Below are 11,837 nucleotides of genomic sequence, written 5' to 3'. Positions count from 1 at the left end.
CCCCTCCCCCCCCAGAGCACTGCTTTACCGCATTATATCCGAATTCATGTTATATAGGGTCGCGTTATATCAGGGTAGAGGTGTAGCTCTGTGACGAAAGAATTTTGCCTCAGTTGCTTAGGATGCCTTATTAAGCTTTAAACTGAAAATCTAATAAATAAGTACATAAGAACGGCCGTACTGGGTCAGACCAAAGGTCCATCTAGCCCAGTATCCTGTCTACTGACAGTGGCCAATGCCAGGTCCCCCAGAGGGAGTGGACCAACAGGCAATGATCAAGTGATCTCTCTCCTGCCATCCATCTCCATCCTCTGACAAACAGAGGCTAGGGACACCATTCCTTACCCATCCTGGCTAATAGCCATTAATGGACTTAACCACCATGAATTTATCCAGTTCTCTTTTAAACGCTGTTATAGCAGCAACAGACCATACAATTCTTCATCCTCCTTATAAAAGTGTCGCTAGCTTCACAAATATTCCTAACCCCATACATCACCTCAGCTGTCATCCACTTACAATTCCACTTCAGCATGTGCATCTTCCATCTTGGTAAACATCTAAAGATGCCAGTTAGCAGTTTATGAACAGCAAAAAAGAAAGAAAAGGGAGGATGAAAAACTATTAAGAACAGAATAAATGCTTTGTTTCACTGGAGCTCAGCTACATGTGCTAATAAGTAAGTAATAATAATTTAAATTAGGCGCTGATTCCTCAACAGTAGTATACTGATGAGCACTACCGCACCCTATTAAAAGCAAATGACACTGGTGCTAGTTGGGTAAAAAATAATCAAAAATCAAATTGAATGGGATGGATAAAACACATCAGGACATCGATACATGAACAAATTATATCCCGGACCAAAACTGCACCAAGTTGACCATGACTATCAGGCAATAATAAAATGTTGAATTTAATCCCAGATGGCGATTAAAAAAAAAAAGTCTCTTATGCTTCATTGGCAGTCACACAGGTCCTTGCTAGTAAATGTCAGACTGGTTGTGATGCACTAGTTTGAGTATCATGAACCCCTAATCTTCTTGCTATTCCTGACATAAGCTTTCTACTCTTGCTCCTCTTCCCCTAAGAAATGAAAATCATTTGCAATGAATAAAGATTGTGCAAGACTGATCAATTTATAAGGCTTTATGCATAAAATTAGTGCTAGAATCTTCATTGCATAGTCACTGTAGACATTACTTTTCCATGAAGAACAACAATTTCTAATTGTCATTGAACATGGTAAATTAAAAATGCACCTTGCAGATTTGGAAGTACAGATTCTCTTACTTTTTTTTTTTCTTCAGAAAACTGAATAATTCCTTTTCCATCATAGTTCACTCCCTCTATCTGTAGCTGAACCCCAATCGCAGATGCCATTTTGGATAGTGGGTATCTTTGATTTCAAAGTCTAAAGCTATTTCAAACAGATTCAAAATCTCTCTGCCAGGCTATGTACTTCTGACTTAAATTCTTGGCTGATGGCTTGGTGTGAGCGATCACATCCAGGAAATCTGCTGTTGTGACTGTGTCCAGCCGGAGTTCGGGTAAATTACTGCTACCTGGAGAGAGAAAATTGACCAAATGCTGAAAGTGAATGAGATGCTGATCAGTGCTAAGAGATGCTCTTTTTAAGCCAGTGCATAATGCAACATACTTAACGGTTAATACACTAAGCAGAAGATTGGATATAGCAGGAGAGAACATAGCTCTTATTGTATTCAGTGCACAGAGATTGACAGCTTCAACAGATGACCTGAGTTATGGAAATGTTGGCTTAATTAGGTTTTTACAAACATACAGTTTAAAACTTTTCTAAGCAAATAAGAGAGCTCCACCTACTGGTACGTGAATATATAATACCTAGTGTTACAATGACAGATCAGCATTTGTCACATAGGGTTCTCTATGAGAGCTATTGTACCTGGCTGATGATTTTCAAGAGCACTGAAGATTTTCCTCACTGGCCGCATAGCTGCTTCCTTGCAGACCAGTTTAACGTCAGAGCCAGAGTACCCTTCTGTCTCCTAATACAAGATCACAATTCACAGGATTACGAATCATTGTACGTGATGTATATACTCTCATGTTACTTCATTCTTGGTTTGAATGCAGAGTTGCTTTATGCAGGTTTTAGCAAATCAGGCATTTGTTTTTTTAAGGACTGTTTTCTGCAGGTAAAATAAAATCTTCATCTCTCTGTGCCTGTTTCCCACTCTTTCTGTCTTACCTATTTTGACTGTAAACTCATTCTGGACCTGACCCAAAGCCTTCTGAAGTCAACAGGAGTCTTTTCACTGGCTTTAATTGGCTCTAGATTAGGCTCTATGTTTCTGGCCAGTGCCTAGTACAATTGGCCTCTAGGCCCGACTGTGATACAAACACCACCAATGGGACAGATTTTCAACATTAGGGCTGCTCTGCAAAAAACCTGCGCCCAAATAACTATTTTGCAAGTCTGAATGTGGAAACTCTTATTTTGGGTTAAGAACATCCTGTTTCCATTTAGCTAGGCCACTCTTAATCCGAAATAAAGAGTGTCCACACACAAAAATAACAAGTGTGAAATAAAAGCAGTTTTGGTGCCAGTTTGTGTGTAGACAAGTCCTTAGGCATGTGCAACCGCACACCTCCTTCAATGCACCTCTACTTCACACACATACATACATAGTAAAAGCACAAATCTGATATCTATGTGCACCCTAGGCACTCAATTGGCAAAGCATGTGCCCAAATAACCAATTGGCCCAGGCACAAATGAATGGATATATACAAATATGTGTGAGCAAATGCTTGCTTGCCTTTAACTTAAAAATCCTGGCCCTGTGTAATCATCTTTAAATGAAAACCCAACCATCCTGAGTGCAGAGCATGGCCTAGCTTGTACCAAGCTGTACATAATGAGGTCTAGTTCTAGCCAGTGATGGAGCTGATAATCATGCCACATTTGGATAAGAACGGGGCTAGCTGTAACACAGGTAGCACTGTTCTGTCCAGTGTGGACAGGGCCAAAGGCTCACAAGAATCACCAGCTGGTACTACAACCTTATGGTTGCCGTTCTAGTGCATTGTATTTGTTAAATATTAAGAATTATGTTTCAATTTCATAGACAAAATGGTTTTTGAAATAGAAACTGAAATATTCTGTATGTCTCTATGAACAGAACTAAACCATGGTCAGCTGAGCAAGTATGCGCTTCTCTCAGCAGAGGTTAGAGGTGACGACAGCCTGAATTCAGGCTCTGTAAGGAAAATATCTGAGCTTTTGGAGATTGAAGTCCTGATGAGCCTTTTCACTTTATTGATGCTCTTTCATGCTGCACTAGTGTCCATGACAAATTCTTCCTACTCAGCAGAGTGCTGTACCATGCTCATCTCCGATATAAACCGAAAGACCGCACTGTGGTGTTAGAAAGGGCTGGAGGTATACCGTTGTAATTTTTTTTCTGTGTTTACGTCTGAAACAGTGAAAAGTTGACCCAATACCAGCATCAAAATACACCTTTGACTTCCAAGTTGAGTCATGCGAAACTGGTGATTTCACCTACTGAGACAAGTTCAATACCTTCAGCTCTCATTGATGTCCCCTTGTAGGAAGAGTCCCTAAGCCTCCCATCTTACCCACATTCAATCATTCACCTTCATAACTTGAGCTTTATTCTGTTTCCCCCGGCTACCATGTTTACAGATGCTACTTGTAGCATGTATAGTTCACACCTGTTTCAATGAGAGCAGAATCAGGCTCATCACATTCCCACAATTCCCTCGCTGAAAAACTTCAGGAGTCTGAGTTGCCAGTGGTGAATTGCACCCGCTTTGCTGTCTTCTCACCTGACCCAGCAAGCTGTACTCCAGCTCCGTTCTCAGCTCCACTCCTCCACTGTTGCTCACTGGGGGCAGCCAGTGCTGAATCATAGCCTGTCGTGCCTCTTTATTTGGAAGGTCAACCAAAATCCTCTTCTCCAGCCGTCGCAACATGGCATAATCTAATTCCCTAAAGAGAGAGAAAACGGGGATAAGTCTTCTCGGCAAGGTTGTGTGTCTGTACGGATGCTGGACTTCTGAAAACTAAGCTCTTGTTGCGGGAAGCCACTTTGCATTTTCAAAGCTACTGGTGATCCTTTCAACCTGGTTATAAAATAGTAATTCATCATCATCACACATTGTTGCCAATTAACTCTATCTGTATGGTTACTGACTCATGATCTAGGGACCTGGAATATGGAATCAAGAGTTATAGGTTCTTTTTCTGGCTCTGATACTGGTTCACTGTCTGGCCTTGAGCAGGTCATTTCACCTCTGTGTCTTGGTTTACCCCATTTTGTAAAATGGGGACACAACAACTCATCTCGGAGGCGTGTTGTGAGGATTAACTAATTGCTCAGAGATCTTCAAATGAAAGGTGCAATAAACGCAAAACTAGATTATAATCACTTTGAGGCACGTGCCATTTTTTTTTAAAATGTGTTTTCACCTAGCACAAAACTGTCCTGATTCATGACCAGGGCTCGTAGGTGCTATGGAAATACAAATAAATAGTAATAATATTCCCACAGGGCCGAGCATCCTTATTAAAAGCTGCAAAGAGTGGGCAAACCATTGAAAGAGAAAGGTGCCAAGGTGCTGAAAACACTAGTAGTCAGATTATTAAAGATGATTTGCAAAGACAAAAATTGATATTTGTATTTTTGCTTCTATGTGATGCATAAAAAAAGGCATGAAAGAGTTTTTTACCCCTAAAATATTTTTTTTTCTTTCTGCTTCTTTTTTCCTACAAAATATCAATACTGTCAAGTCTTGTCTTCCCTGGTTATTCTGGAGGATTCCTTGGAAGTCTCATGTATCCTGTGTGTGAGGTTTTCTCAGCCCTTAATCCAAAGGCTGTGGGTGTAAATCTATTTTAAAAGACCTCTTTTCTCCTAATTGTTTTTCAAGCATTTGAGCTTAACAAGTATTAACAAACACAACTCGTCTAAATAAAAATCAATTCACATCTCAGTTAATCAGGTGTCACTTGCATATAATAAACCTACAAGTTCTCCAATCTTCTACTGAGTATTCCATTCCTGTAGAATTCAAGTGTTCATTTTAAAACATTTTCTAGTCCTTATGGTTGCAACGAAAACCTTTTAGGTGTGAAATTGACTTAGAGGTACCTTGTTCAGACAGGCTGAGTGTTAGAAAAGCACTGTGAATAACTGCACATTCCTGACCCTGAACCCTAATTATAGCAACCTATATCACCACACCAGTAACTATTTCATGCTTATCATTTTAGCAGAGACAGCAAGCTATTCCAGGATGTTGGTGGAATTTGGGATAGTAGGCAGGGATTAAACAAAGCACCATGAGTTTGCTCTTCCCTTTCTGACCCCTACGGTGAAATCCTTGCCCCCATGGAAGTCAATAGGAATCTTCCCATTGACTTCAATGGAACCAGGGTCCCTTCACCACATGTAAGATTAACACATTCATGCTAATAGCAGAATTTGGTCCTTGGTTAGCAGTGTAAATGGGATGCTGTGGAATTTTGCACTGATGGCTATGGCACTATGTATGGAAAACACCCAGTGAAGTTACTGTGAGCTGGAAATGCTTATCTACAACAAACTTTTGACCTAACAGTGAATCCTACTTCCGTCACTATTGGAAATTGTTCATGTAATTTGTTTAATAAATAGCATTTCCCACTGATACATAATATTTTAAGGGCTGTCAAGCAATTAAACAAATTAATCGTGCTGTTAAACAAAAATAGAATACCATTTATTTAAATATTTTTGGATGTTTTCTACATTTTCAAATATATTGATTTCAATTACAACACAGAATACAAAGCATACAGTGCTCATTTCATATTTATTTTTTATTATAAATATTTCCACTGTAAAAATAAAAAAGGTATTTTATTTCACCTCATACAAGTACTGTAGTGCAATCTCTATATCATGAAAGTTGAACTTACGAGTGTAGAATTATGTACAAAAAAAAGTATTCAAAAATTAAACAATGTAAAACTTTAGAGCCTACCAGTCCACTCAGTCCTACTTCTTGTTTAGCCAATCGCTCAGACAAACATGTTTGTTTACATTTGCAGGAGATAATGCTGCCTGCTTCTTATTTATAATATCACCTGAAAGTAAGAACAGGCGTTCACATGGCACTGTTGTAGTTGGCGTTGCAAGATATTTAGTTGCCAGAGGCGGTAAAGATTCATATGTCCCTTCATGTTTCGACCACTGTCCCAGAGGACATGCGTCCATGTTGATAATGGGTTCTGCTCGATAACCATCCAAAGCAGTGTGGACCAACACATATTCATTTTCATCATCTGAGTCAGATGCCACAAGCAGACAGTTGATTTTCTTTTTTGGTGGTTCGGGTTCTGAAAGCATGCTCGTCCCTCTCAGATTTTGGAAGCCAGTTCAGCTTCGAGTGCTGTAGCTATCTTTAGAAATCTCACATTGGTACCTTTTTTGCATTCGTCAAATCTGCAGTGAAAGTGTTCTTAAAATGAACAACTTGTGCTGGGTCATCATCCAAGACTGCTATAACATGAATATTTGGCAGAATCCGGGTAAAACAGAGCAGAAGATATACAATTCTCCCCCAAGGAGTTCAGTCCCAAATTTAATTAAACACACTATTTTTTTAAACGAGTGTGAACAGCATGGAAGCATGTCCTCTGGAATGGTGGCCAAAGCATGAAAGGGCATATCTGGCATGTAAATACCTTGCAATGCCAGCTACAAAAGTGCCATGTGAACACCTGTTCTCACTTTCAGGTGACATTGTAAATAAGAAGCAGGCAGCATTATGTCCCATAAATGTAAACAAACTTGTTTCTCTTAGCGATTGGTGGAACAAGAAGTAAGACTGAGTGGACTTGTAGGCTCTAAAGTTTAACATTGTTTGTTTTGTTTTTAACTGCAGTTATGTAACAAAAAAAATCTACATTTGTAAATTGCACTTTCACAACAGAGATTGCACTACAGTACTTGTATGAGGTGAACTGAAAAATACTATTTCTTTCGTTTATAATTTTTACAGTGCAAATATTTGTAATCAAAAATAATATAAAGTGAGCACTGTACACTTTGTATTCTGTGTTGTAATTGAAATCAATATATTTGAAAATGTAGAAATATATCCAAACATATTTAATAAATTTCAATTGGTATTCTATTGTTTAACAGTGAGATTAAAACTACGATTAATCGCAATTTTTAAAAATTGTGATTAATTTTTTTGAGTTGATTGCGTGAGTTAACTGCCATTAATTAACAGTCCTAAATTTTTTTAAACGGGTGCCTACGTTAAGCCCCTACGTACACATTTAAGTGCTTTAACAAGTGAATGTTCAAAAATACTTAGCACCCAGCAGCTCCCACTGAAGTCACTGGGAGCAGTAGTACGCAGCACCTTAGAAAGAACCTATCAGGTTCACGAGATGTGATTGCAGGCAAAGACTGAGTAAGTACAGATTTAAAACAAATACCCAGCCAATTCAGATCTTAAAGAAGAACTGGAAAATTCATTTAAATACACTCTACTTGAGGCCTGATAAATAAAGACGAGAACTTTAAAATCAATGCATATTTTTATTGATACTTGTCGCCCGTTTGAGTTATGTTTATTGTATATGACTGCAATAGCGAGCCAACAAATAACTAGGCCTTAAGTGGTGCCTAGGCCTTGCATATTTCTTTTGCTCGGGTGAATTTCACCCACCACAAGGACTTTTTTGGAACAGATACCAAAGCAGAAAGAGAAATCTTGTGTTCCCCCCACCCCCCATACCAATACATCGCCTCACAAGGGACGTACTTGGCTAGGAATTCAAAATGGATGTCTATGCAAACTCACATTTAATTCTCTCTTACTCTGACATGTCCTACTTACCAACATAAGGGGTTTACGTCACCTACCTCAAGCTGAGTTTATCTGAGAAATGTTGACGAACCAAAGAAAGGAGCCACATGTCATGCTGGGATGCCCCCTCAGCCAGGTGCTTTCTCATGTTGTGACTTTGTTTTGGAAAGTCAAACTGTCCACATTTGGCCTGAGGAAGCAGAGCTGTGGACGCTAGAAATCCTGTTGGTGCAGATCCTCAGCTGGTGTAAGTTATGATAGCTCTACTGAATACAATTTACACCAGCTGCCGATCTGCCCCTTCACCTGCAAGGACAGTCCTTTAGCTTGGCTACATCTAGGTTCTCCAGTACATGCCTAGCGTCCAAGCCCACATTTAGGATAAGTCTTCACGGCAGAATTAACTCAGGTTCTTATTTGGGTGTTGCTCCTAACCCCTCTCCACATGGGAAAACCTCTCAAGCTGTGTGAGGTGCTTTTACCCATGCTAGCTGGCCCAGCAGGCTAAAGCCCGATTGCCACTTTCACTTTGGACTGGTAACATCTTGTGGTGGGGCAGATATCCCTGTCCCAGTCAACCAGAGGTTAAAGAGCTCCTGTGGTCACAATCAGACCCAACCCCTGCTGCACCTGTGCAGCTTGTCAGGCCTGGGGGCAGGCCCTTCAAAGGGAGGACCTCAGGCCAGTGGGGGAGGCAGTCTGCAAGAAGCAGAGCTAGAGCTCCCAGCCCAGGGCAGTGGGTTAGGTCCTGGAAAACAGCTGAAGAGTACTGCCAGCCTGAGCCCTCTGAGCTCAGACACGCTGGCATACGCCTCCATGTTTGAAATCCACATAGGGACCATCCCTCAAAGAAGAACTATCTTCCTTTGTGTTTGGACTGGGTTATGTCCCCTGGGTGGGGTGGAATTGCTGTGAGAGCCAGCCAGAGGGCCAGCCCCAGAGCCAGACCAGGGGCCTGCTGTTGCCTAGGGAATGATGTCTGAGGTCAGTGAGGTGCCTGCATTCATCCCAAGGGGGTGATGTTCAGACATAACCTTTGACGTGCCCACTTTGCAGTGAGGATGCAGGCCAAACCACCGGACTGCTGATAGTCCTATAATTTCCCCTGTGTGTCCCAAAGAAAAGACAAGTTCTGAATTCTTCCACAATTCACTGGGAAAGAATCGTAAAGCACCTCAGCTTACTGCAGCACAAAAAACCATGGGATATGCCCCCAGACGTCCTAACGACACACATTGAGGGCAGGGGTTGCAGCACCAAGAAGGGCACAGTAACTCAGGTATGGTTGGTCTCACCTGGGCTAGACTAACCTGGTGTTCGGACCAGGTTGCTGATCACCAGTTACTTCTGCAGTGAAGCCACATCCATAGAGTCTCAAAATATGTCCCACAGTCTGTGCAGAACAGTTGGCTGACAGCAGAACATCTAGCCACAGCATTTCCAACTAGGCTGAGTGATATTCCCATACTTGACAACAAGATTTAAGGATAACAAAGAAAACCCTAAAGTGACTTTGCAGGGGCTGAATGGATGTCTCGTAACTTATCCAGACTCTTAGAATCAAACTATAAAACACTAGGCAAACACCCACATGGCCTCAGAACTCTATGCGTTCCCTCCTTTACAGATGTGAAAAATGCCACCTACCCTTCTCATGTCAAGGCAGATATTCAACCGCTGGGTTTCACTCGAGCTGACCTGCTTTTTAAATGCAGCAGGTGACTGAGAAGGGAACAAGTCAGTGCCATCCACTCCAAATTTTTTGTCTGGTTTGGAATGTTTCTTAGTAAGAAGGAATCCAGGTGCTGGAAACCCACGTGCTGACATTTTCAATGGGTACCAAGTAAAGTCAGTTACATTCAATGACTCTAAGCCTTCCCCTTTTCTGTTTACTGCTATTGCCATGTTCTCTCCCCAACCCCTCCATGCCCACAATTCAAATGACATGTCCTCAGCATTTTAAATACAATATGTATAGATATCCTAAATCATTGCTCTTGCAGCCAAAGGGCAGCCAAATTCCCTGCAAATCCTTGGGGATCTACTAAGTTTGGAAGCTGTGTTTGTATTTCCCTTGTAATAATTCTGAGCAACAAATTGTAACTCAAATGTAAGAAAGCTTATGAAGTGTCACAATAACCAATGATAAATCTTGATGGGAAAAGATGCAGAAGAGAGACAGTTCAAACAAAAAGGCCTACTGATATAAGGATTATGTTAAGATCATGCCTGGTACACAAGAGATTTATGGGACCAGAAATCAATGGACCAAAACTGGTGTGTTAGAAATTAGGCCTACTTGATGGACTAAATAATGAGGGGATGGGCTATTCTGCCCATCACTCCCCTTTTCAGGTCCTCAGAAAGAGATTTTGAGGGGAAAGGCTGGCTGTGTTGCTGGTTGACTGAAAGATGGAAAAGGAGCAAGCTTCACCACCACTGCTGCTACCACCATCTCCTAGGACCCCAGGCCTTCATCGTCGTAATCTGAGAGATGTCCTGATCAGACCGGGCCAGAGAGAGGGCACCATATGACACTGCAACCTCTGCATCCTCTGGCTAAATCCCAACTACCACGGGGGATGTGAGTCTGTCACATCCCTCTCCATGTGTGTTCTCTTCCTTCCCCACCTTATAGCTCCTTCTTATCACTTGCCTTGTTCCTTATCTCTAATAAGAGTCTGGCTTAGCTGGCAAAACTGCATATTTTGCAACACTGCTGTAAGCCTGTGACCAGAAAGGGGAGGCTAAATGCAATGCCTTAAACAACCTGATGCTGCTACAAGTTTGCCAGGTCTCAGAGTGGCTGGTCAGACTGTGCCTGTGTTTCTCAGCAGTGAGTTTGCAAATGAGAATCAACACCAGAGACAGAAGCTGCATTTTCTATCTTCACGGTTCTTTTCTTTCTTCTTCTGCCTGTGTCTTTTTTGCCTTCTAGGAAACGGACCAGGATTTAACAAGTGCTCTAGCCCCTCCGAACAAAATTCTTATCTCTTCCCCAAACAGACCATCTAAAAGACTGGTAAACACCCTGGTTTCCTTCTACAAATTCTCTTCAGCTAAAAGGCACAAGAGATGTTTTTAAAATGAAAGCCTGACAATCATTTACATTTTAAAGTACTTCAACTGTTTTTCCTTTTCTGTATCTCTAATCTTATGTATTGCGTCTTTAACAAAAGGTTTACAAGGATTTTTAATGCTGTGGTTGCAAGCTGAGGTCTCTGTATACCAACTCTCCCCCCGAATCTTGTTATACAACTGTTTAAAGTTGGACAGTTAGAGTTGTGTTAACACCTTTGACTCTTTGGGCCTTTTATTCCATCTAAATACATACAACACTTCTTATTGAGGAGAGCACTAGCTGGGGACTACTTGAGGGGAACACAGAATCCTCTGCCCATAGTTTTTTTTCCCCCCTACAGGAGGATATGGTGCTTGGTTAATAGTAGTAATGTCGCAAAAGCAGTGCTCTGTGGAGTACTAGCTCCTACTGCGCTTGCTGGTAGTTTCCCCACTGGTTTGGGAAGGGAATGCAACAAAGAGTAAGGGTTCTCCATCCTTCCCAAACACAGCTCCAGGGCTGTGAAGTCCTGACCATGCACAACTGGCTTGAGGTGTTTCTGGGGAGAGACAGCACCTGCTTTGTTGGTGCTGCACACCCATATCTGCTCCTGTGGGGTCTTTTCTACTTGGTTTTATTTTTATTTGCTTCCATCCATGGGTTACGTAGGGAGTTGGTGGAATCTCCTTCCTTAGAGGTTTTTAAGGTCAAGCTTGACAAAGCCTTGGCTGGGATGATTTAGTTGGGGATTGGTCCTGCTTTGAGCAGAGGGTTGAACTAGATGACGTCCTGAGGTCCCTTCCAACCAGGGCCGGCTCCAGGCACCAGGCAACCAAGCACATGCTTGGGGCGGCACCTGGTAAGGGGCGGCGGGGGGAGCGCGGCACGGCATTCCGCGGGG

The 11,837-nt window shown here is 41.8% G+C and overlaps 1 protein-coding gene across 2 annotated transcripts in view; it reads right to left on the bottom strand.

Annotated features, from left to right (window-relative positions):
• Positions 1 to 1,425: 1,425 nt before the first annotated feature.
• Positions 1,426 to 11,837, bottom strand: part of KATNAL2 (katanin catalytic subunit A1 like 2) — a 37,632-nt gene continuing 27,220 nt past the window's right edge. For both annotated transcript variants that reach the window (XM_026649265.1, XM_026649266.1), the window contains exons 13-15: positions 3,835 to 3,997; positions 1,928 to 2,030; positions 1,426 to 1,565 (exon numbers count right to left, since the gene is read on the bottom strand). In XM_026649265.1, the coding sequence (XP_026505050.1) occupies positions 1,426 to 1,565; positions 1,928 to 2,030; positions 3,835 to 3,997 (406 nt within the window). The remainder of the gene's footprint in view (positions 1,566 to 1,927; positions 2,031 to 3,834; positions 3,998 to 11,837) is intronic.

This window comes from Terrapene carolina, unplaced genomic scaffold (assembly GCF_002925995.2).
Source record: "Terrapene carolina triunguis isolate 2854851 unplaced genomic scaffold, T_m_triunguis-2.0 Scaffold69, whole genome shotgun sequence".
Taxonomy (NCBI): domain Eukaryota; kingdom Metazoa; phylum Chordata; order Testudines; family Emydidae; genus Terrapene; species Terrapene triunguis.
The sequence above is the reverse complement of the archived record's forward strand: the minus strand, read 5'-3'. Positions and strand labels throughout refer to the sequence as shown.